The 24,880-nt window shown below is 33.8% G+C and overlaps 1 protein-coding gene across 1 annotated transcript; it reads left to right on the top strand.

Moving 5' to 3' along the window:
• Window positions 1–628: 628 nt before the first annotated feature.
• On the top strand, window positions 629–5,058 carry LOC126969342 (odorant receptor 4-like). Its single transcript, XM_050814696.1, is given in 4 exon segments — window positions 629–682; window positions 836–937; window positions 3,533–3,688; window positions 4,996–5,058. Coding segments are annotated over 4 exon segments (375 nt in total).
• Window positions 5,059–24,880: the final 19,822 nt, after the last annotated feature.

Genomic DNA, 24,880 nt, shown 5'->3' with positions numbered 1-24,880 from the left:
TTTTCAAAAGTAACGCTAGGTGGCCGACAGGAAAATACAATGCTAATTGTTGCCTTATTTGTAAGCAGACAAAGTCTGTTTTATTTAAATGAGGAAAACGTTACTATCAAATTTTGATGAGCAGATTTTACTCTCCATATTTTTCTCATACCGGGCGCCTTATATGAAAATCGATTCTTAAGGAGTAAACTCCAAAAACGTAACTATCGTTGACTTTTCTGTCGCAATAAACTATATCGATGATAACTCACCTTATCTGTACACGCTTTCTGTCAATGGGACGACGTATAGCTTACCAGCGGTAGAAGTTTATATGGAAATTGCAATTCACGCGTCCCAAGGCGATAAGAATGACTTATCGGGTATACTGCGACAGCTTCAGATAATTGACAGCTAATTACTGACAGTAGAAGGTAGTAATTTATCTCTATCTGTAGATAGTATATTGGGAACGGCCGTTATAGGATGGTAGTATTTTCTTTGATTAACGCGAGTGTTACACATTTAAATATGACACTTTTTTATGTGACACATTTAGGTCAATGAACACTTTATAGATCTGCAAAGGTCTTGCAACGTCGGGTTGACTGAAATAATAATAAAAATGTATTTTTTACGCAAATATCTAATGTAAAAACAAAGTTACAATAACACGCATCTGAATCCTTTAAAAAGTGTTTTGGCATGAGCTTTCCAATAAAACTTTGTATCTATTGTCATTCCAAGTTTATCATTATGTATTTTCGCCATATGTGGAACAAGATATCATATTATTATTCGGACATGGTAAATTGTATTGAAGATATGAATCTTATACACTTTCTATATATTGCAGCCAGCTCCGATGCAGTACTATATATTTCTTGCGACGTACATGGCAGTAATGATCTTACAAATACTAGTGCCGTGCTGGTTTGGAACTAAAATAATGGATAAGGTGGGATTCTTTATTTATTTGTTTTATTAGATCTTCTAACAATAACTCAACATTATCAATTCCTTTGCACTTACATAATTCGAGGTTGCATGTTATTCTAATTAGGTGCATTCAATATTCTAAAAAAGAAAAATTAAAGTAACTTGAATTTTAATTCTTATGTAACATTATACAATTTGAGTATTTATTGAAATCAAGTCATTGATTGAAATGACAAAAATAAAAGTGAAGAATTAATAACTAAATAACTTAACAATAAAACACAAAGTATTATAAATCGTAGTCGTAATTTTTTTTCTGTATGACCTAAACGTATCGTGAAAAATGACAATGTCATGATCCTTCATTTCATTAAATACAACATTTAAACTACTCTTTTATTACTCTTTTCATTTATAACAGTAAGGGACGAGACGAGCAGGACGTTCAGCTGATGGCACTGCAACTGCGCTAGTCACATCGAGACATAAAGTGTTAAATCAAATATTTTTATTCAAAATAGGATATGAAATCACTTATTGAAAGTCAAAAACTACCACACATTAAAAAAAGAATGCCTCATGCCTTGATTGTACGAGAGAGCGCTGTGATCACATTCTGTCATGTGATCTGTAATTGTGCTCATTTGCCCCATTTCCTCTATGAAAAAAAAATAAAAACAACTTACAAAAATCAAATAATGTTTCAATTAATCATTGTCACACAAAGTGAACAGCTTTTCATATTTCATGCAAACGACTTAAAAAAAACTTAATAATTTCATACTGTTTTACAATTTTTATATCGCTGTAAAAGTTCTAAAAAATAGGCCAAGTGTGAGTCGGACTCGCCCATGAAGCGTGCCGTAGCAGCAAGTAACAGTATATAAAAGTTCGTTATAACTTTTGATGTTTTAATAATAGTGTATTTTTTCAATGAAGTTATTGATAATACTATATATTTATTAAATTTATATATTAAAAAATTAAATATATACAACGTGAACCAGAAAGGGTATAACATCCCTTCAATGGTACGTTATTTGGGTGATATGCAATAGTATGGTGATGTTTAAGTTTTAATAAATAAATAAAATAAAAGAAAAGGCTTCCCTACGAAATAAAAATATTATTTTTCAATTACTTTTCTTAGACAACCCTAAATTTAAAGAGACTGCCAGTTTTAGGTGGGGCCTTTGTTAAATATTTGTATATACTTACACATAAACAATAATCTATGATTAAGGAGTATGCACACTACATGAAATGTGGCTTGTTCTATGTTATTATTCATTCATTTTTTACTTCCTGTTATTGAAACAAATAAACAAAATAAGAAATTACATAACATTACACAGTTTCACGTCTGTATTCCTGAAGGGTTATAGGTGTATTTTTTCCACCCACGTTTCACTATCTTTAATTCCCACGTAATAGGGGGCGAGCATCTACATTTCTGAACTATGAATAGAATAGACATTTACACACACACAGAGCAGTAAATATCGTGTTTCAAAGCACAATTGAAAGAGTATTAACGCAGACAGGCCGATCTTTTCAACCAAACCTATTTAAAAAAACACAAAATGTAGAAACACAGTTACAATTACACTAGTTTTTATCTTTTAAACGTGTTTTATTTAAATTTGTAACACTCGCGGAAATCAGAGTAAATACTAAAATAACATAGTTTCATAATAAGATTAGAATTAAAAAAATCTTTATTGGGTAATACATAACTACAGTAAATACAAATTTAGAAGTATTTTCAATGTCAGCTAAAGCAAATGCACATACAAAATAACTTTGTCTTCATGGCAAAATGAGAACACAAATTGCTTCACAGCTGCAATGAATCGTAGGCATTTTACTATTATCTGATATTATATCAGATCTACGTTTTTCATCTGTTTAAGGTCAAAGAGAGTTCAAAAAAACAGCTGATTAGGGTTGAGGGAATCATAGTTTTTGCGAAAACTTAGCACTTTAAATATTGTATTAAATTATAATGCTAATTCAATTCTGACTTCACATAGTCATTAGAGATGACCTAAGGAATGTCTAGTTCAAAGCATAGTATACCCATTTAGTTTCACCTTATATATTAAAAAAACTACTTACTAGATCTCGTTCAAACCAATCTTAGGTTGAAGTTTGCATGGTACATCATATATTTTTTTAGTTTTTTCACTCTCTTATTTTAGAAGTTACAGGGGTGGGAACCCATTTTACCACTTCGGAAGTGTGTTTCTCGCGCAAACTATTCAGATTAGAAAAAAAATTATAGTAGAAACCTCAATATCATTTTTGAAGACCTGTCCATAGATGGATATGGGTTTGATGATTTTTTAATAAAAAAAATTTTGAGTTTCAGTTCTAAGTATGGGGAAGCCCCAAAATTTACTGTTTTCTATTTTGTGTGAAAATCTTAATGCGGTTCACAGTATTCTGTATTCAGTAGATGTATTCATCTACTTACCAAGTTTCAACAGTACAGGACGGACAGACAGACAGACAGTAAGATATGACGTTTTTTGCCATTTGGAAACGTAACCCTAATAAGAGCTATTCGACATTTATTTACTAGTCCTTAATGTAAGTGAAGAAAAACTTTCAGAGTCGACACCTCTCTCATGCGATATACAGTTCAGACTGGACAGTGCAGAGCCGTCGCTTCAAGAGCAGCTTGAGACTTTTCGTTGAGAGAGCCAATCGACCTCTCTCCATAACTGGCTGGAAGATGTTTCCACTTTCTTTAAATACTTTTTCATCAGTAAGTGACATATTCAGCAGCAGTAGAACTAATTGTACCACCGACAAAGTTATTTTAATAAAGATTGGATTGGTAGACTGTACTATGTCATAACAAAAAAGTTAAACATGTGTTGAACACTCGATTTTAAATTAGTTCTATTACAAATCTGTTTCTTTCTGTTGTTTAGCGTTAAACAATCTTTAGACATTGCTTATATTTAAACACGAGTCGAAGCTTGTTAAAGGTGTGTCTGAAGGATAGATTATATTCAAGGAAGATTTAGATTATGATGACAGATAGATGACAGCTGCCAAATTTGCGTTCCTTTCCTTTTGTTGCTGAACACTTCAGTTAATGTTGTGCTTAACGAGGTTTTAATTAAACTCAAGCTAAACACTGTTTTGTAATATTAAAAGATAAACTCAATTTAGACGTCGTTATTATTAGGTCACTGACGTTGTTATAATTAATTCACTGTTTAACGAAACACGTGTCTAAGCCATGCTTAAATATTTTTTTTTGTAATAACACTGGAAGTGTCTTAAAATCATAACAGTTACTTAGTAAATGTATGTTCAGGTGAATTTCGACCTACTTGTTTATTATGACTGTAGGAAAATGACATTAAGGTGCGTCACGATTCAGTTTTCTTGATAGTGCCTATATTGGGCTGTGATCGCCCAGGGCTAATACTTCTAGTATCTCTTGAGCAGCAAAATGTCTTAGTTCATTTTATGAAGCATGAAGACTGTCGGCAAATTATCACCGTTTTACTACCAAAAAATTGATGGTGTTGATGTGATATAAAATTAAAAAAAAAAGTTTCATATCCTTGTTTTAACGCACTAAAATGATATATTATTAAATTACGAGTAGTTGCCCGTTGCATTCGCATCTAAAGGTTTAATCTCAATAAAATTTTAAATAGGGATAACAGAGAGAGTTGTCACACTGAAACATGCAGGGCAAGCCTGTCAGTCATTAAGTTGGCATAGCGACATCCCATTATGCACGGACGTACTCCAAGAAAGGGAAGATATTAGTAGGATTATTTTTGTTTTATTTATCTTATGTTTAAAAGTGACGAGCGCAGTAGGCATTCCAATGAGTAATGTATGTTTTCAAATAACGTGTGCGTCACTAATATGAAATTGGTAGAGCGTACCACTTACCTTCAGGTGATTATATCGTGCTATCTTATTTCTTTAGCAATATGACTTATTTCTTTTTATAGTGGCATCTTGAATATAAGTAATAACATATAAATAATTTATAGTAAGACTCATCTCAGATAAAACTAAACAAGCTTATTTTTTTATTTCCAGATTATGAATTCATCGTATTCATTCTTCACTCTTTTGCGGCATATGCAGTCCAGACAATCTTAAAATTTATTATCATATAAAGAAAAATAAATTATAAATAATAATAAAAGTAATAATATAATTATAAAACAATTATTTTGTTCCATTTTTCCAACTGTACATACGTTTATAATGTAACTTTAAGGTATATTTCCTTGATTATGTATGTTAGGATCATAAACTTAGTACACTACCGTAATAGACGAACACTGTGTGCAAGTATCTCACTTATCACGCTATCCTTAGATAAAAACCTAGGTGTGAGAAAGAGACGGAATAGATGAAGACCATGAAACCATTTTGACAATTTAGTGTCCATTAGTCTCCTGTCAAATGTGACCGCGTTTTAATTTTAATGTTTTTATCGTTTCCCATGATAAAAGTTTATGAGTATGAGCTATGTAACATTAACCGACTTTAAAAAAACGGACAGAAAAACGGTTTTCTCAGGTCGTGTGTAAATACTCAATTAAGAAAATTCTAATCTTATGATTTTATTCATTAGAAATTAAAATCTATATCAACCACTTGTACATATAAAAAGCAAGAACATTTTTCTATTCCTAAATCAAGTTACAGTCAGCTACGATTGGTCGCGTTAAAACTTTGACATTGTAATGGGTTTTAATTTAATTAATATTTAAAAAACAAAAAAATCAAGGGTAGATTATATTCTGCTCAAGCCATTGACATTAATATAAATTTCTCCCAAACTGCAAATATATACTGTAATCTCTCCTGTTCGCACGATTGGAAAACGCGAAGAAAGCACTATGATTTTTTAAAACATACATATTTTATAGGTAAAAAAAAACAAAAAGGCACTTTAAACTTTACAAACCCCACCACACACTACCTACCCATACCATTACATATTCTAAAACAGGGTGTTTGCGCCGTTATTGTACGCATTTAATAGCATATTACGCCACCTAGGGGGCTGATGTACAATCCGATCATTGGCATCACCCTGGTCTTCGCATCGGGCGCTCAACGACTCTCTGGTCGTTTACAACGGGACACTTACCGATTGATCTTGATCGAGTGGACAACTCTGACCACGCACGCGCCATTTTGACTCCCTCGCATCAACACAGGGCAACAATTAATTAAAAAAAATTCTACATTCATTTGATAATAATCATATTAATTTAATTCGTCAGAGTAGACTGAAATGTATCTCGGCACGTTAATATTAGATAAAACGAAGCATGGCTGTTTGTTCGTTAGTATTATAATGTAGAGTCTACATTGTGGACCATTGATTTGGTGTTTGTTAATTGGACACGTCGTAGACTTGATTCGATAATGGCCTGCGTACGTGAAGCCGCAACCAATGCTTATATTGTAACTGTTATATTCTATAAACAGTTCTCTGTATATCAAAATAGAAGTCACATTGCCAATGAAGTGGACAAAAAAGATGTAATGTGGGCAAAATAGATGTAATGTGGACAAAAATGTTTTTTTCTCTACATTAACCCACTCTGAAATCTACACCTGCATTGTAAACTGTTTGTCGTGTTTATAATATTATATTTTTTATAATACACACATAACAATTACCTATCACTTTCTAAGAAATTAAATAATTGATGTATTCATAGTTTTTTTATGACAATAAGGGACGAAACGAGCAGAACGTTCAGCTGATGGTAATTGAAACGCCCTGCCCATTACAATGAAATGCCGCTCAGGATTATGAAAAAATCCAAAAATTCTGAGCGGCACTACAATAATTGCGCTCGCTTCCAATTCCTGCTGTAACAATTAACTTCTACATACTTTATCTGTTTGAGGGCGTCGGAACCGCATTCTCTGCTTGCCTGCATCCAATCAATGGGTTGCTATATAGTGCGACGTTAATCTTTATACTTTAAACATTAAAAGGGAAATTATTGGGAATTAGATGAATTCCAGGTATAAAACACTATATACTTCTATAATCCGTCAAAATCTCTGTCCCTTTTAACTTTCAAGCTTATGTCGTTATAAATGATTTGGGTAGCTTAAGTTGTACTGAAAGTAAACTCATGCTATCATTAAATGAAAAAGCATAAAACATATCACCTAGGGAATAAATATCAGCAGCCTCCACAGGTTGCAGATGTGGGCATAAACTTAATAATCAAGATCCAGGTCTTAAATAAATAAATTTACCAAAATATTTGATCATATCATTACATTTCATATTAAATAAAATATTTTTATGATAAACATTGAAATAAATTTCAATTAACTTTAATCATGTTTCGCAGCAGTACTTTCTTTGAGCTACGAAGTTTAAACCGCAAAATGCGGCTAGAGAAACATTCCCTCACATTATCTAATAATGTCAATAACAAACGAAAACATTTAATAACTTGTAACAAAGTAATTCTAACAATCACGGGTGTACTGTTAACAAAACTTTCCAAAACGAAAGCGCCCATTAAAAACTATTTAGTTTTCAAACTTCGTACATTCTCTCTTGTTATAGTTTGTGTAACATTGTCGAGTTTGCTATCTGTTAATACGAAGAGTACTTCAAGACACTAATGAGCTTTGTCATTACACGGAGTGCGTGTTGCGAAACTAGAGAAAGGGGAATAAGTACTGACACTTCTGAAAATTCAAGTGTCCTGAAAATTTGTTTATTTAGATTGGAAGGGTAACTCTAGTACTGTGCGTGGAACTAATAATAAGGGCTGTCTGGTGCGCGTTAGTATGTATTTTGTTGTTAATACTTTTCTTGAATTTTTTATTTAGTTATATATTAATTTTTATAGTGTTATATTATGATTTTATAGAGCATTATATTGTGGTTTAGTGATAATATAGTTAATATAGTTCTAGTTTCTATATCATCAGCCCAAAGACGTCCACTGCTGAACAAAGGCCTCCCCCAAAGATTTCCACAACGATCGGTCCTGCGCTACCCTCATCCAACGTATTCCGGCGATCTTGCGCAGATCGTCGGTCCATCTTGTGGGGGGCCTACCAATACTGCGTCTTCCGGTACGTGGTCGCCATTCGAGGACTTTACTGTCCCAATGACCATCTGTCCGTCGAACTATGTGCCCTGCCCACTGCCATATGAGTTTCATAATCATTTGGACTATGTCGGTAACTTTTGTTCTCCCACGGATCTCCTCATTACTGATTCGATCTCGCAGGGAATCTCCGAGCATATCCCTCACCATAGTTCAGACATAATCTGTGTTATTAATAAACGCGGAGTAAAGTTATTCCAAATGTTACTCAGAATTACATGCAAGGGAAAAGTAAATTTAAACTTGGATTATGTTTTTTTTGAGATAATTAATAAGGCAGAATGTGTATACTGTTAAAAAATCATGCTATTACGTAATAAAAATTTCCTGTAAATTCTGCGATAGTGTTAGCCTGGAAATTATTGGATTTTTTTTCTTTTATAACTCCCCCGGGCATGCGTGGGAGTAAAGTCTACATCAATCTGGAGTGGGGGAGTGTGGAAACACAAACTCTGAGGACTGAGGGTCACCGAAGACTGTCCCCGAAGTCATGAGTGACATCAGAGATTTAATTTAACACCTTGAGGAGTTAATATGGCAAGATTAGCCGACAACCCCTCTATGCTAAATATTCGCACAGAAGTCTTCGAGTTGCGGAAATTTTCCGAGATTACCTATTTCTAACAGAATTACTTTTAGGACTGTGTAAGTTCTTAAAATCAGTATTTGAAATGTGTCCAAAGTTACAGAATGAAGGAATTTCGAATAGAATATAATATGAATAAAAGCTATGTTGTTTCTGTATTATTCCTGTAGTCTCGTGGCTTGTAATATTTCCATATTTTTCTAGATTATTCGTATTGTTTGTGTCGCTTCTAGTCTCGCAATCAATAATAGCGTACCGCCTCGCTTCGTTGGCAAATATTGACTCACAAATCGCTTCCAAATGTTTGAAGTATTTTAAGTACACCCAGTGTAGAATTTGAGTATTGAGTTTTATTTTTATAGTGTAATAAAGTATAAGTATAGCCATTACTATTGCAACATCTGATTTCATTTTTTATTCAAAATTGATACGCGTTTATTATGTAAGTAATTTCGATCATTTATCGTCATTGTTAAAATGGCCAAATAATAAAGAAAACAAAATTAGAGTGATTGGGCATGAAAGGCTTGCTTTGTTGTCCTGATACGCGACTGAAAAGCACAGAAGTATCCATTATTTTAATGAAAAATTGTCGTAATTGAAAGCAGATCTGCAAGAAAAATTAAAAAGTGTGATATGAACACAGAACTCAAAGTCAAACAAACTTTATTCAATTAAGCTTAAACTAGGCGCTTTTGAATAGTCGCTACAAATATAACTTTTAAATAACTGAATTTATCATAACATTTTCGTAAAAAGTTGAGCTCATTTCATGAGCATACAATAAACTCAATGTCCACTCTTTTCAATCAAATAGAGTATTTTACAATGGCTGTAATATATATAATAAATAAGTTTGTAAGGTGCTGCGTCCAATATATAAGACGTGTTTAAATAATATAAATTATTTCTTAAAATGTCATAAATTTTTACATGCATTAATATAAATTATCATATATTGAATGATGATATATTGAATGGATTTGATTTTATAGATGGAATTGTAGATATATACTCTATAGAAGCTTCATAAGTGGTCGGAATAGTGAAACGGGTTCATAATCCTGTATGCATCATCAGCCGAAGCACATCCACTTCTGGAGAAGGCCCCTTTGTGGCCACCTTGGTGGTTATGACAAAACCGTTCTTTGTATCCCTTAGTTAATCTGATGCGGCACTAATATCCTAATTAAAAAACAAATTACATAATAATGATACTGATCAGTTTATGAGTCATTCATACAATTTGAGAAATGCTTGAATTTATCTAAGTGGAGGCCAAATTGCTCGCGGGTCGTCTCGGACTCGAACTTCGGACCTACTGCTTGCTAAGCTGGATGGAGAAAATATCACTATCGATTTAATATATCCATTATTCTGTTAGAAATATATAAATATCTGTTATAAAAATACTTGTGAATAGGTGTGTTTGTAAGTGTGTATAACGATGACAGGACGTGGACTCTAGCATCGGGCTGCGTCTATCAGAGTGTGTGACTTGACTTATATGATATTAAATTTGTGGCCAGTTAGTGTCAGTGGTTTGATATCGGTGACGGTGATGTTTTTGGTGTCGAGTTCGCGATGGTAATATCGTCGTCTAGGTCGACTAGTACGTGTCGGGGTCGCCTCTGTTGGATGAGACTTTGGTCCAGTGGCGTGTATAGTGCGAAATATTAGTAAGACACACTGTCTTGTGATCTTAGCTATGTTATAGCTTGTGACGAAAGATTATCTCTTTTTTTTATGATAATAAGGGGCGAGACGAGCAGGACGTTCAGCTGACGGTAATTGATACGTCCTGCCCATAACAATACAGTGCCACTTAGGATTCTTGAAAAACCCAAAAATTCTGAGTGGCATTAAAACTGCGCTCCTCACCTTGAGACAAGATGTTAAGTCTCATTTGGCCAGTAATTTCACTAGCTACGGCGCCCTTCAGACCGAAACACACTAATATTTACACAATTGTGATACCCATAATCTAGCCGGCATCCTGTGCAAAAGAGCGTCCCACTGGCCCATTACTATTAACATTTATGTACGGACGCGTTCCAAATTAACTCACCGAACAAGTTACAATCGAGTCGAATAATATTACATAGCTGAATTCTGTCATGCATTCTCACAAATTAAAGTGCTAAAAACGTGCCTTAAGTCCTTTTCACTACAACAATAAAAACTCATGGAAACGTCAGCATTATAAAAGCGTCTCTAATTCAGCATATCGTTTTGATATTCAATGAATAGTAATTTATATTTAACCACGGACAAGTAAAAAAAGAAGGACTCCGCGCCATGATATTAGCAAGTGAAGCACCTTTATGATACTGAGTGTGCGGTTACGGGATATACCAGATACACAAAATTTTTCTCCCTTAAATAATCATATTTCCACAAATACTTTTATAGTATTGTTTTTACACTCTTTCACAACGCACGACGGCATTTTTAAAATATTTTATTGCGACGCAAACTGATCTGACACAGACGATGGCAATTCTCATAATGGCGGCCGATCGGCTTATATTAGTATAAGTGTTTGCGTGGGGCTATGTGCTTACACGTTTACTGGCTTGTTTTGGTGCCTCACTGTTATGTAAGGTGACACGGAGTTCTTCTTATTTTACTCGTCCGTGTATATAACTAGCGGACCCGACAGACGTTGTCGTGTTAAATTTGAAAAATTGGTCCAGACGTTAGGAGGAGATCGCTAACTTACTCAGGAGAATTATATATGGACTGTATTGAGAAAATAAACCAATCTTAAATTCACTGGAACACACAAGATATTATCGTTAAGAGGTAGTTCAATTGTGAATTTAAACCATCCTCGAATCCACTTGAACACACAAAGAAAATTTAAATCAAATCGGTCCAGCCGTTTAGGAGGAGTTCACTGCCAACACACGTTCAGAAGAATTATATATATAAAGATAATAAATCGAAGTGAAAAAAACTAAATAACTATTTAAAAATTTGTACGCCAACCTGCCTTCTATTCTAAAATAAAAGCACAATCTCTTAAAACTAATTTTAATGTAAAAAAATCTCCAAAAACTTTAGTTGCACGCAGCTTCCAAATCCTTTTCTCTCAAAGTGTACTTAAGCTTTTTGTTTAAAAGACGAGGCTATCGTGATCCCCTTCAACGTTGTGATACAAAAGGCTCTATAAAAGCAGCTTGGTATGAAATTTTACGAGGCATCATTAGGCTGTAGTTTGCACTATATGGACAATATTTTCATTCATCCCAGTATATTCTTTACTGAAATTAACTATGAGATTTCAGCAGTTTGCTACAACATTCTGAATTTTGACTGTTATGAATAATATTCAACGTGTTACTAATATTTGAAGACAAATCTTTTTTAGGAGTGCTGAGGGCTATATGTTATGGGGAATTATGGAGATTGACAGCCATTTGTTCGAGGAAAGGCGGCTCAATTCGACAAATGGAGTATCTGTGGGAGCTTAATATACTAAAAAAATTAATACATATTTCACTCACTCTCAGTTAAATAAAATACTTTTGAACATAGACTTAGAATATACCATCACATAGACGACTAGACTGCCCATTATCTATGTGAGCGTTAGGTAGTGGTTTAATATTCTACATATTAAGGAGCTTACACAAAGCGTGGCTGACTGTTTACTACTTTTCGACATGAAATTCGTTTTCCCTTTCTATCTTTCTGTATCTCTGTTACAGATGTTCTTCTCTCTCGCACGCCTCGTTTGTCTTTAGGCTAGTAAGTTGTATGTCTACACTTTTTTAAATGTCAAAGTTAATAATATGACCATTTTTCACGGATTTTGTATGGATCCGGGGTTATTAAGTGATCACTGCCGCATAAATTCATGGATAGATTTGTTCTAAAAAAGCGCCTACACCTTCTTAAAAGGCCGGCAACGCTCTTGTCATCCCTTTGGTGTTTCAGGATAATGTGAGTTGTGGTGATTACTTATTTTATTTTATTAAGATCGATTATGTGATCCGTGCGCATGTTTGTTCCCCTCGTCATAAAAAAAACATACTTGGATATTATACTTACTATCTAAGTTTGTGGTGTTCTCCTACAGTTCGGTTTTTAATAAACTTTTTGCCACGGACAACTAAACTATGGAATGGGGTTCCTTGTGCGGTGTTTCTGTGACGATAAGACAAGAATATCTTCAACAAATTCGCGTACACCTTCCTAAAAGGCCGCTCCTGTGATTCCTCTTAATATTGAAGGATAATGATCCGCAGGTTGGTTTGCCCCCCCCCCCCCTAAAATGAACAAAATATAACATATGATACGTCCCATAGTGTCATAATAATAATGAAAAAAAAACACTTATCAACTTATCAACGACCCATGGCTGTTCCACTTCTATTAGCTTGGTATGTATGTCTGTTTGTAATTAAAGGAATCTTTGAACGGGATTTCTTTGAAACCCCCCTTCAATACGTTGGATTTATTTGAAACCTTGCACTTGCGATGTCAAATTAACAATTTATATAGTCTGTGCCATTTTTCTAATGAGAAAAATAAAAAACAAGAAACTAAAAAATTCAAAATAATAAGCATAAACGCTTTAAAGGATAATGTGGGCTGCAGTGATTATTGAAGACCAGGTGTCCCGCAAGTTGGTTGAAAACAATAAAATATTATGATGTAAAAATAAATGCTTTTGCATAAGTAAAATAAATAATAATAACGGCTTAGAATTTCCAGCTTTAGTAAAAAACATTTTTCTAAAGCATTTTACAATTCCAACTGCTGTCCACAGTTAGTTTCTTACTTTATACAATTTAATAAATTTATTCTCATTCTTAGTCTCGTACTCATTACGTTTGTGCAAAGTTCAATGCGGTCTTGTGATTAGTGTATTTAAATTTCGTTTCAGATTAATGCCTGCGATAAAGAAATTGTAGATTTGTGGAAATAAAATAACAGTGATGCTATTTTATAAATGTGACGATGTTTGGTTATTATTAATAAAAAATGTTTTTATCCTATTTCGAAATTATATTAAAGAACAAGTGTACATATATTTGACTTTTTCATGGAAAAGGAGGAGAAACGAGCATACGGGTTACCTTATGTTAAGTGATCACCTTTTCTTTAAAAAAAACAAAATAGCTCGAATAATGCTGGGATTCTTGAGAAGTCAGTTAGACTCAAATCTAACTTGACTAGAATCAACATCCACTAGGCATGAAAACGATAAAGTTACTTAAACGATTAAGTTATCTTGTTGTACCTACTGTTGCAACCCTTCGTTCTTGATTTGCAAGTCAATATTTACGAACAAAGCAAGCGAGACACGATTGATTGCAAGACTCCAAAAAATACGAACAATATCAATAAGAAATATTATGTTTGTATAGGACGCTACTTAGTTTGAGATAAATACATTGGTGATTTACTGATAGCTTCATTAACTCATCTTTACTTAGTTCATACGTATGTTATAGTATCTACGTTAGGGAAACTTAGCTCGTGATATTATCAAACTTTATAAAATTGGATTGAATTAAAAGTTTTCCAGTGGGAGGCTCCTTTGCACAGGATGCCGGCTAGATTACGTGTACTAAAATGGCGTCTATTTCTGCCGTGAAGCAGCAATGTGTAAGCATTACTGTATTTCGGTCTGAAGGGTGCCGTAGCTAGTGAAATAACTGGGCAAATAATACTTAACATCTTATGTCTCAATGTGACGAGGGCAAAAATTCTGAGCGGCGCCACAAGCCGCTCAGAATTTTTGACTTTTTCCAGAATCCTAAGCATATCCTTGATTGTTATGGGAAGGGCGTATCAGTTACCATCAGCTGAACGTCTTGCTCGTCTCTTATTGTTTTAATAATAATATTAATAGAACATTTATCAAGGAATAATGACTGTTCTACTTCTATTAGCTTAGTTCGAATGTCTGTTTGTATTTAAAGAAATTTTTGAACATGATTTTCGACCCCTTCAAAACCGCGGATTAATCTAAAACTTTGCACACTGGTCAAGGATTGATACCAATTTAATAATTTATATAGTCTGTTCCGAAAACAATACCATCGTTTTAAGATAAAAAAAGCAAATATAACTATTCGTCAGAAAAATAAAAAACACGCTTTCAAAGAAATCTAAACTAAAAAGATGATAATAATTTTTGATAACCATAAACTATGAAGTGTGATTATGTTACAAAAAAAAAACGTGTTTTATCGTTAAAAAGCGTGGGGTGTATTTTAAGATATATTTAAAAGAACTATTTTTTCATCAATATTTGTGAATAAACCATTTATAGCAAAGTGATTGATGTCACCCCATGCTCTTATACAATAAAATATTTTTGTTACTTAATCATACTACTCGTAGATTATGCTTATTAAAAATTATATTCTTCTTTTTAATTTAGTTTTCTTTAAAAGCATATTTTTAGTTTTTGAAGTGAAACTTTTTTAGAATAGTTGTGATTTGAAACTCGGTGAAACGAAAAAGCGAGACGATAGAGACACAAACAGGTACATGTATATAAGCATAATTTTGCAGTATTTTGGTACCAGGCGATCATAGTTGAAGAAGAGATTGTCTTATGTATGACGCGAGTATGCCTTAATATATTTTCTTACTATTATTTTTTATTAAGTTTTGTGATTTTAAACTACATTCTTACCTTTAAGTATATATAATATAGTTAGTCCTCCTGGCTAGCTCTATTGAAATAAGTTACAGATATAATAAACATACACGGTACATTTCACTTATTTTCATTTCAGGATTATTTTTTGCTATAAATATTTGCTAAAAATATGAGAGTACTGGCACACAATAGAACGCGTCACGCACGTTTTCTAAAAAAAGGGCTGATTCAGGAGATCATCTGTTAGCCTCTGGCGGTAAAATCGGAGAGTAATTGCAAAAAACAAATATAAAAACAATGATCTTAGTTGTGCTTAGACAAATAAAATGTCTTGAAGTGACGAGGGTAACATTAAGGCGCGGTCATACCTCAATATCCACAAAAATTGGTCTCTTAGAGAGTCGATTACAACATAACGCAATGAAAATATTTCGACGCAATAAATAGATTACAAAAAGAAGGACTTGAACCGAATAGAATCTTTATATATATATAATTCTTGTGTGCGTGTGTATGTCACTGAACTCCTCCTAGACGGCTGGACCGATTTTAATGAAATTTTTTGTGTGACTTCAAGGGGATTCGAGGATGGTTTAGATTCACAATTGAACTATCTCCTAAACGGCTGGACCGATTTTGATGATATTTTTGTGTGTTCCAGTGAATTTGAGATTGGTGTGTGTCTTCAGGTGGATTCGAGAATGGTTTAGATTCACAATTACACTTCCTCCTAAACGGCTGAACCGATTTTGATGATTTTTTTGTTTGTTTCAGTGAATTTGAGATTGGTTTAAATTCTCAATTCCGTCCATATAATATAATTCTCCAGCTCATGAATATGTTAGTGAACTCCTAACGGCTGGACCGATTTTTGACGTGTGTACAGGACAACGTCTGTTGGGTCCAATAGTATTTATATATAATTTAAAATATCCAATAAAAAATTTGGAAGTTGCTTCCTAAAAATAAACTTTGGAGTTAAAAATCTCTGAATTTTCAGCGATAACAACATTCTTTTTTTAAAGAATTTAATATAATTAGTATTTTTCTTAATCTTAAACCGAGCAATGATTCAATTTAATATGTATATTTTAAATAAACAAAAGAAAACCAGCAAAATAAATGCCCATTTGCAGCTTAGCCACATGATCAACACAAATACTGTACTATTGGTTGTAGCGTTTATACTCCTAGTCAGTCCGCTATGAATCTTATGAATTCTATCTTATGAATCTTATAAATTCTCATCGAAATGATCATTTGCTTCTTTACCTGGTTTTGTTTAGGTCAGTAACTCTGACCTGACAGTTTCCCTCAGACCTTTGAATACGTTATAATAAGGTTATATGAAGATCAAGGGGAATTGTTTCACTGTGTGAAGATTAAGACGGCCTATAAAGTAGCATTTAATAATTGTAATAAATAATTATATGTACACACTTTTACAAGTCAAAGTCAAAGAATCTTTATTCACTGTAAAACTTTGTAAGTTATTTAGTGCAAGTCAGGATGAAGTACAAAAGTTACAATAGCATTCAAATGAGTATAACAATATTCATTAACAAAATTTAGAACATTAATTCCAACTATCTTCATCATTCAAATAATCTTTCACATTATAATAGGCCTTAGATGTTAATTTATTTTTTATGACACATTTAAATTTTTTAATAGGTAATATTTTAATTTCATTTGGGAGTTTATTATAAAATATAACACAATCCACTTTAAAAGATTTAGCAATTTTACGGAGCCTAGTAGTTGGAATGTATTATCTTATCTGTCCAAATTAGGCACAGTTTGTGTAAGATAACATTATATTTAAGAAGATACTTAAGCATACATAAATATCTATAATTCGGAAAAAAAACATCCACATTTATCATATAAATGTTTGCATCTACTGGTATTTGAACCCGATACCTCTATTATTATTATATTAGTTGTTATTATTTACCGGCTGTTGAATTTAGTAAAACGTTTATTAGTCTGCATATAGAACACATTTTAGTTTGGACTGCGGGGTAGTAAAGTCCTAGAATGGCGACCACGTACCAGAACGTGAGAGATATATAGATTGTTTTTAATATATAAATTCTAATGCTTTGATCACATTGTAACAAAAAAAATTGAAATGTGAAATTCACACGTGGTTGAAGTGAAACCTTCATAAAAATAATGAAGAATTTTATCATAAAAATGATAAAAAAATCTCTACAAACATAATATAAGTACGTATACGTATTACGTGGGTAACACTGAAAATGTTTAGAACTGGCCAGTTAGAAACATTGCTAATGAAAAATTTTGAATTTCAATTTTAGAACTCTTTGGTAAGCTAATGTAGTATATTGCATTCATTTGTCATTTGTTGTTGTGAATTGGCGGGAAATCTAAAACTCTTGTTACACTTGAAAATGAACCTAACGTGAGAAAAATTTCGGTCAATAATTTATTATGACTTTCGTTGTAGGCTTACTCAACAAAACTATGATAGGCTGTGATTAGCACTTCTTAATGAAGCTCCATCTCGTGCCACATTTACAATTGATTTATCGAGTTTAAGCGTGGACGTAGCAATCTTAATGATTATCCGCGTGAGGGACGTCCTATAACAGCGACTACTGAAGATAACATCAGTGCTGTGCGACGCATGATAGAGGAAGATAAAAGAGTGACCTATCAGCAGATACGGACAAGCCTAGGCATTGGTTATTCCAAGTAGTTAAGTTCAAAAAATATTATACGAACATTTAGGCGTCAGGAAGCTTTGTAGCAGACGGATTCCCCATACTTTAACCGACGACCAGAAACACCTTCGCATGAACTGGTGTCGCCAAATGTTAGATAAGTTCAACGGCGGTGACTCAAATGCTGTATTCGTCACAGGTGATGAAAGCTGGATATATTGCTATGGACCCGAAACCAAAAGACAATCAGCTCAGTGGCTCAGCTCACCCTCGAAGCAGGATCCTCGATCACCACGCTAATGCTTCAGCGCACTCCGCAAAACGGACTGTTGAATATTTGGCTGTGGCATGTGTCGAGATAATGAGTCATTCGCCATATAGGCCTGACCTGGCGCCCTACGACTTCTATTTATTCCCAAGAACTAAAGATAAAATTTGAAGTACTCACTTTACGAGCCCTGAAGATGCGGCGAAAGCGTACGAAAATGCCATAGAAGAGACACCTTACGAAGAATGGGCCCACTACTTTTCTCAGTGGTTCCATCGAATGCGACGATGTGTAGAGAGGAACGGAGATTACTTCGAAAAACAATAAAAGTATTGGCAACTTTCTATATTAAGCCGTTTTTCATTTTCTAAACATTTTCAGTGTTACCTAGGTATAAAACACCACGGTTGTTTTGATGCCTTTCCTCGAGCTTTGTACTACGCATTCAAGCACAAACACATTTTAACAAATGTACAACGCTGATGCCCAAGCAAACTGTGGGAGTTTACCTTGGTAAACACGAGTGGAGGGGGTACGAAGCAGAGCCTACACACTGCCTACATGATTTCAACCGCTATGAACTACAATATTATCACCACTACTATATTTATCTTCTACTGGTGTCTATGTAAGTATATAAGTCGTGCGCATGATGTCAGAATATATTAAGGTATAGTCGCGTCATACATAAGACAATCTCTTCTTCAACTATGATCGCCTGGTACCAAATCTCTGTATAATGCTTCCTAACTCATTTTATCCAACGCTAAATCCTATGAATCTATGTGTATGTCTCATCTCACACTAATCGGATACAAATGTGAATAATGACCTAAATCAAAATAATTTCTTTAAATGATTTTCCCCAAAAGCAGAAAGTGAGAAAGAAACAAAGAAATGGGATTGAACATCGTAAAATATAGAGTTTTGGTTATTCAAGCTAAGTACTAAAGCGTAATATCGAACATTTACTCGAGAATTAACTTTAATTAGTCCATAAATTCAAACAGCAGCGCGTTCATTATTATCATTCACAGCGTTACAACACTCGGAATAAAAGGGTCAAATATTTCAACTTAACATAATTGTTGCCAAAAGAGACATTTTAATTTCCAACTGAAAAAGAGTTTGTTTTGCTTGACTCAAATACCAATTGAGCACTTACTATTAAATTATATTGAGTTCAACTGAATATGTTTAATTCGTAAAGTCCTTTACAATTGTTATTATAAATTCTATAACTGTAATAAAATGATGTAGCGTGAAATCAAACTAATTTTATACTTATTGTTACCATAAATTTAATTGATTTTTTTCATGAAAATAAAGGATGAGACGAGCAGGACGTTCAGCTGATGGTGATTGATACGCCCTACCCATTACAATCCAATGTCGCTCAGGATTATTGAAATACCCAAAAATTCAGAGCGGCACTACAACTACGCTCGTCACCTTGAGACATAAGATGTTAAGTCTCATTTGCGTAGTAATTTCACTAGCTACGGCGCCCTTCAGACCGAAGCACAGTAATGTTTACAAATTATTGCTTCAAGGCAGAAATAGGCGCCTTTGTGGTATCCATAGTCTTCGGATGATAAATAATATATACTTTAATCAAAATAAAGTAATACTCATAACTAAATATTTATAATACTCAATATGACTATACGAACTTTAATTACTACGAGCCGAGGAAGTGAATCAAGAATACTGGCAGCATTTCCGATGGGATTACTTGGCTGATCCGCATGCCGAAATAGGTATAGGATAAAGGCATAAAAGGCATAAAAGGCGTTTATTTTCTCAAAATTGGTTCCTTTAAAATTATTTTTGATGTCATTTCTAATATACTAGAAACTACTACCGCTTTGGAAACAAATGGCGCTCTGAGAGAGAAGAAGCGGTGCAAGAAACTCTCCCAGCATTTTTTTGCGCTCTTTTTAATCAAATTTACAATATTGTATTGTCATTGTTATTGCTATAAAATAATAATAATCTAGTCCCAGGCTGTCCGATGACTTAGATATTCAGCTGTGGAGTAGTAGGATTTGCGATTATAATTTATAGATAATGCTTGAATAGTGGCTGCGACTTTATTATAAAAGTGTTTTACCCTTAAAGCTATTATGTATATCATGACATTCTCCCCAGATCTGGCCGCCACTGGCCAAGTGTCTCGACAGCAAACATCACAAAGATGTAAGACTCACTGAGACCGAAATATTTGCGACGTTTGCTGTCTTCGGCAGTTGAAGAGCACAGCACTGCACTGAATTGAAGTGGCTTGGATATGAGAAGAAGGCCGGATTTGGTACGGCCGGACTATTGGACGGTCCGGTGGGTGCCTCGCACCAATTGGTCCTGCGTCGTACCCGGTACGGTCCAGATAGGTAATAATATTAACTTTGTGCGATGGACAATGCCACTATCAGACCGAGTTCAATGTTTCGTCCGTACCAAATCCGATCATGTGTTGAGGCTATTTTATATAGCTTAGAACTATTTGAGTCCTTACTGGTAAGTAAGTAATAAGTAGTGAAGTAGTTACACCCCAGAGAGTAATCGGTCAGTGATTTTGAGCTTCGGTTAATCTCTGTAACTCACTTTAATGTACTTTTGAAAGGCAATGGCTTTCGATTAAACGAATCAGCAGGGACCTAAAGTTTACACTGAGCTTTATTTATTAAATGTTTACGTTTTCACATTAATTGAACCTCTATTTTATGTGAGATCTATTTCTTTTTTATAATAAACTAGCTGTACCCGGCACGCGGTGCCAAGCCACGTTCAATATGAAGAAATACATAGAAATTAAGAGTTGAATATTTGTAGGTTTTTTTGAACAAACGTCACTAGAACAATCTATCAAAATTTCGTCACAATGTTATCAATGGCTTAGGAACGCAACGGAACATAAACATTGATTTTTTTTATGAATATTTATAACTTGTTAACTTTCTGCTGAAACAATAATTTTGCTCAGTGCCCGTATCACTTTCAGTAGGTCGATTTGAATAAAAATTCAGATGGGGAGAAATTTTGTGCAAAAATAAATCAATAAATTCGTTTAAAATGGCAATATAACAACATTTTCAACTAAAGTTTCATGGGATTTAGGTTAATCATTTAATGTTTTTGAATCAACGTTGCAATTAGAAAAATAACTGAGATGTATCATTAGTGAAGCTACTAATTTTAAGTTTATTTAAAGTTATAAATTGGTATACCTGAGAAACCTTTCAAACTTTACAATTATACTTATATCACTACAGTAATTTACAAAAAAAAATTCAACTTGGTAAACTCAATTTTTCGACGGGAACTAATTCAAATTATATCGTTTAACCATAAAGCCTATGCGAGTGGTTACTTCCTTAATAGTGATTTTGATTATTATAACACTAGAAAAAAGGGATTGCTTGTAACTAATTCTAGTAGGCTTTATTAGATACATAATAGCTTTAAGGGTAAATGTATACACTTTAATAAATATATAATAATGTCCGCATTATCTAAAAATATATTTAAATGTTTTATTAAAAATGGCTCTGTCGTAAATCCTTCTACTCTACAGCTGAATATCTAACTGATCGGACAGCCTGGGACTAGATTGTGATTATTTTATAGCAATAGCAATGATAGTACAATTTTGTATATTTCATTAAAAAGAGTGCAAAAAAAGAATGTTGGGAGAGTTTATTGCGCCGCTTCTTCACTCTCAGAGCGCCATTTGTTTCCGAAGCAGTGGTAGTGTAAGAAATTACATCAAAAAGAGTTATAACGGAATCAGTTTTGAGAAAATAAAGGCCTTTTTATGCCTTTTTTAGGCATTAAGCCTTACAGGAAAACCCACAAGCTGCGCTTCGCATGAAATATGCATTAAATATTTGCACAGTCTTGAGCGGTCCACTCCCTTAGAGGAAAGATTTGGAATCCGCTGAACATTCTTCAAATAAGAGACTTAATGGAAAACTGAAAACTATTGAAATAAGGTAAATGAAAACCGTTTTATTAGGCTGCGATCTTTGTAAGGTTGAATTTTTATATTTAGTTTTTTTTTTAATATGGAAAGGCAAGGGAAGGGAAAAATCGTTATCTGAAAATTTTAATATTGTAATTAATTAAAAACTTATCACCAGTTTTGTTATTGAGAATATATATATATATATATATATATATATATATATATTATTGGCGTGATGTATAAGTATGTTTCTACAACAAGGTCCCAGAAAATGTTCAAAACTAACCATTGATAGTATTACGAAATTTTAAAGAATTTTTTAATAAACGTTTGTTTGGTAAATGATACTGTAGGTTGGGAATCCCCCTTGACCGCCCTCAGGCTATTAAATTATAAATTTTGTGGTACGATATTACATTTTAACCATATATTTTTATCAACCGCCTTTAAAAACACTATTCCAAAACAATAGATATTATGTGCACTAAAAAGTATAAAAATAATTGCGTATTTTTATACAATCTAAATTATTAATCTTATCCTAGTTACGATTATTGTTATTTTTGGAATCGGTGTCCTTCGGCCGCAACCCGCTCTCGCCTCTCGCCTCTCGTCTCCTCACGGCTCAAGCACATCTCACCTATAACTATGTTACAACACACATATGTAACAAAGCTATCTTGGGTGACACCGACTTTAAAATTAAAATTATATTTGTTTTATTTTATGATTTTTAGTGAATTTGAAGTACACTAAATAACAATTTGTCTAAAATGTGTAAATATACTAACTGAACTTAAGTACTTTGCAGTTTGATTACAGAGAGTGTTCCGTTACTTTGTCATGGATTCCGTTATCAGAACCTAACCAAACTCTCTCCAAACTATCTTTGAACTATCTATATCCTTTCCAATAAAAAAAGAATCATCGAAATCGGTTGGCGCGATATTGAGTTATTCTTAAATTTATTATCCACTTTTCTTTACGTATGTATAGCAAAATTTAAGACTTTCCACTGTCAGATCTGGACCAATTTTACAAAGGGACCGTTCGGGAAGCTTTCAAATAAAAAAAAGAATTATCAAAATTGGTTCACACAGTCTAAAGTTTTGAGGTAACAAACATAAAAAAAAAATACCGACGAATTGAGAACCTCCTCCTTTTCTGAAGTCGGTTAAAAAGAAGGCCGCTGAGTTTCTTGCGCACGTCCTTCTCAGGTCTGAGGCATAGTTTTTCGAATGGGTAGTTTATGACTTTCAATAAGTAATATCATATCTTATTTTGAATAAAAAGACATAAATTTTAAAATGTACATTGTTAGAACTTAAAACTTAATTATTATTTTATTTTATTTGGAACGCATTTAATATGTAAAGAACATGGATCATTTCCCGCCATTTCATATTATATTTTTGCCTGGGCTCATATTAAATCAGAAAGAAAATGGAGTATGGTGCTGTGGAAAAGAGAATCACAGTGATTGCCTTGCGCAATGTGGGCTGTGAGTCACTTCAAAAGATGAGTAACAACCTTATTTTCAAATTTCGTTCTATTGATAGATATAACAACACATCCTCTGTCGAAGACCATAGAATCGTCTGATACTACCACTAATTTATGATAATACTGAGTTGCTCTTACAACACATACGCTAAAACACACACACACAAACCTTTTATCATATTTCATAAAGTTCTCTAAGCATGTTATTTTAAGGCTAAGAAAGAGCGGAGCCTCCTGCGAGAAGCATTCTTTATACGCTTAAAATGAGGTTCTTGCCACTATTGGTTAAAGCGAATTTCTTAAAACCAATAAAGAATTTTATTTATTATTATAGAAAGAGGCGGCCACATGGTTTTAGAACTAAAAAAAGCTATGGATCATATGAATCATGCTTAAGCCACAAATCGTCGATATCCTTTAAGTAAACAAAAAATAATCATCGTGAGATATGAAGATTCCCGGACTGTTTCTCGTTTCATCAAAGACGAAATCATTCAACATACTCTGGATTTCTGGTTTTGCGGATGTTTACGGATTGGCTTATTACGTAAGTCTCATCATTAGCCGGAAAACGTCCACTGCCGGACAAGGGACTCCCCCAAAGATATCCACGCCGATCGGTCCCGCGCTACCCTCATGCAACCTAAAATTAAAACATGACACGTAAGTCTATTGATAAAAAATCAATTCGTACAGTTTGAAAGAGTGGGCTGATCAAAATGCTTGCATTTGCGATACGCGTGTAGAAACTACAAATATATTCCTTTCACTGCTGAAGAAATTCACAAATGAAAATATTTCTCATTATAACAAGCGAACTTACAAAGTGTAGGCTAATAGTTCCAAAGAAGCTTCACAGGTGGGTGGTAAAGTGTATCGTGGTCATCACCCTTATTATGGATAAAGAGGACAAACGAGCGTACGGGTCACTTGGTGTTAAGTGATCACCGCCGCCCACATTCTCTTGCAACACCAGAGGAATCACAGGAGCGTTGCCAGCCTTTAAGGAATGTGTACGCCTTTTTTTTGAAGGTACCCATGTCGTATCGTTCCGGGAGCACCGCACAAGGGAGCTCATTCAGCTTGGTTGTACGTTGAAGAAAGACGCCACAGATCCAGCTGGTGGGGATGATATCATAATTTGTGGCGTGTCGTGCGAAGGTGGAATCCTGCATCAG

The sequence above is a fragment of the Leptidea sinapis genome, chromosome 18, assembly GCF_905404315.1.
Source record: "Leptidea sinapis chromosome 18, ilLepSina1.1, whole genome shotgun sequence".
NCBI classification, from domain to species: Eukaryota; Metazoa; Arthropoda; class Insecta; order Lepidoptera; family Pieridae; genus Leptidea; species Leptidea sinapis.
The sequence above is the reverse complement of the archived record's forward strand: the minus strand, read 5'-3'. Positions and strand labels throughout refer to the sequence as shown.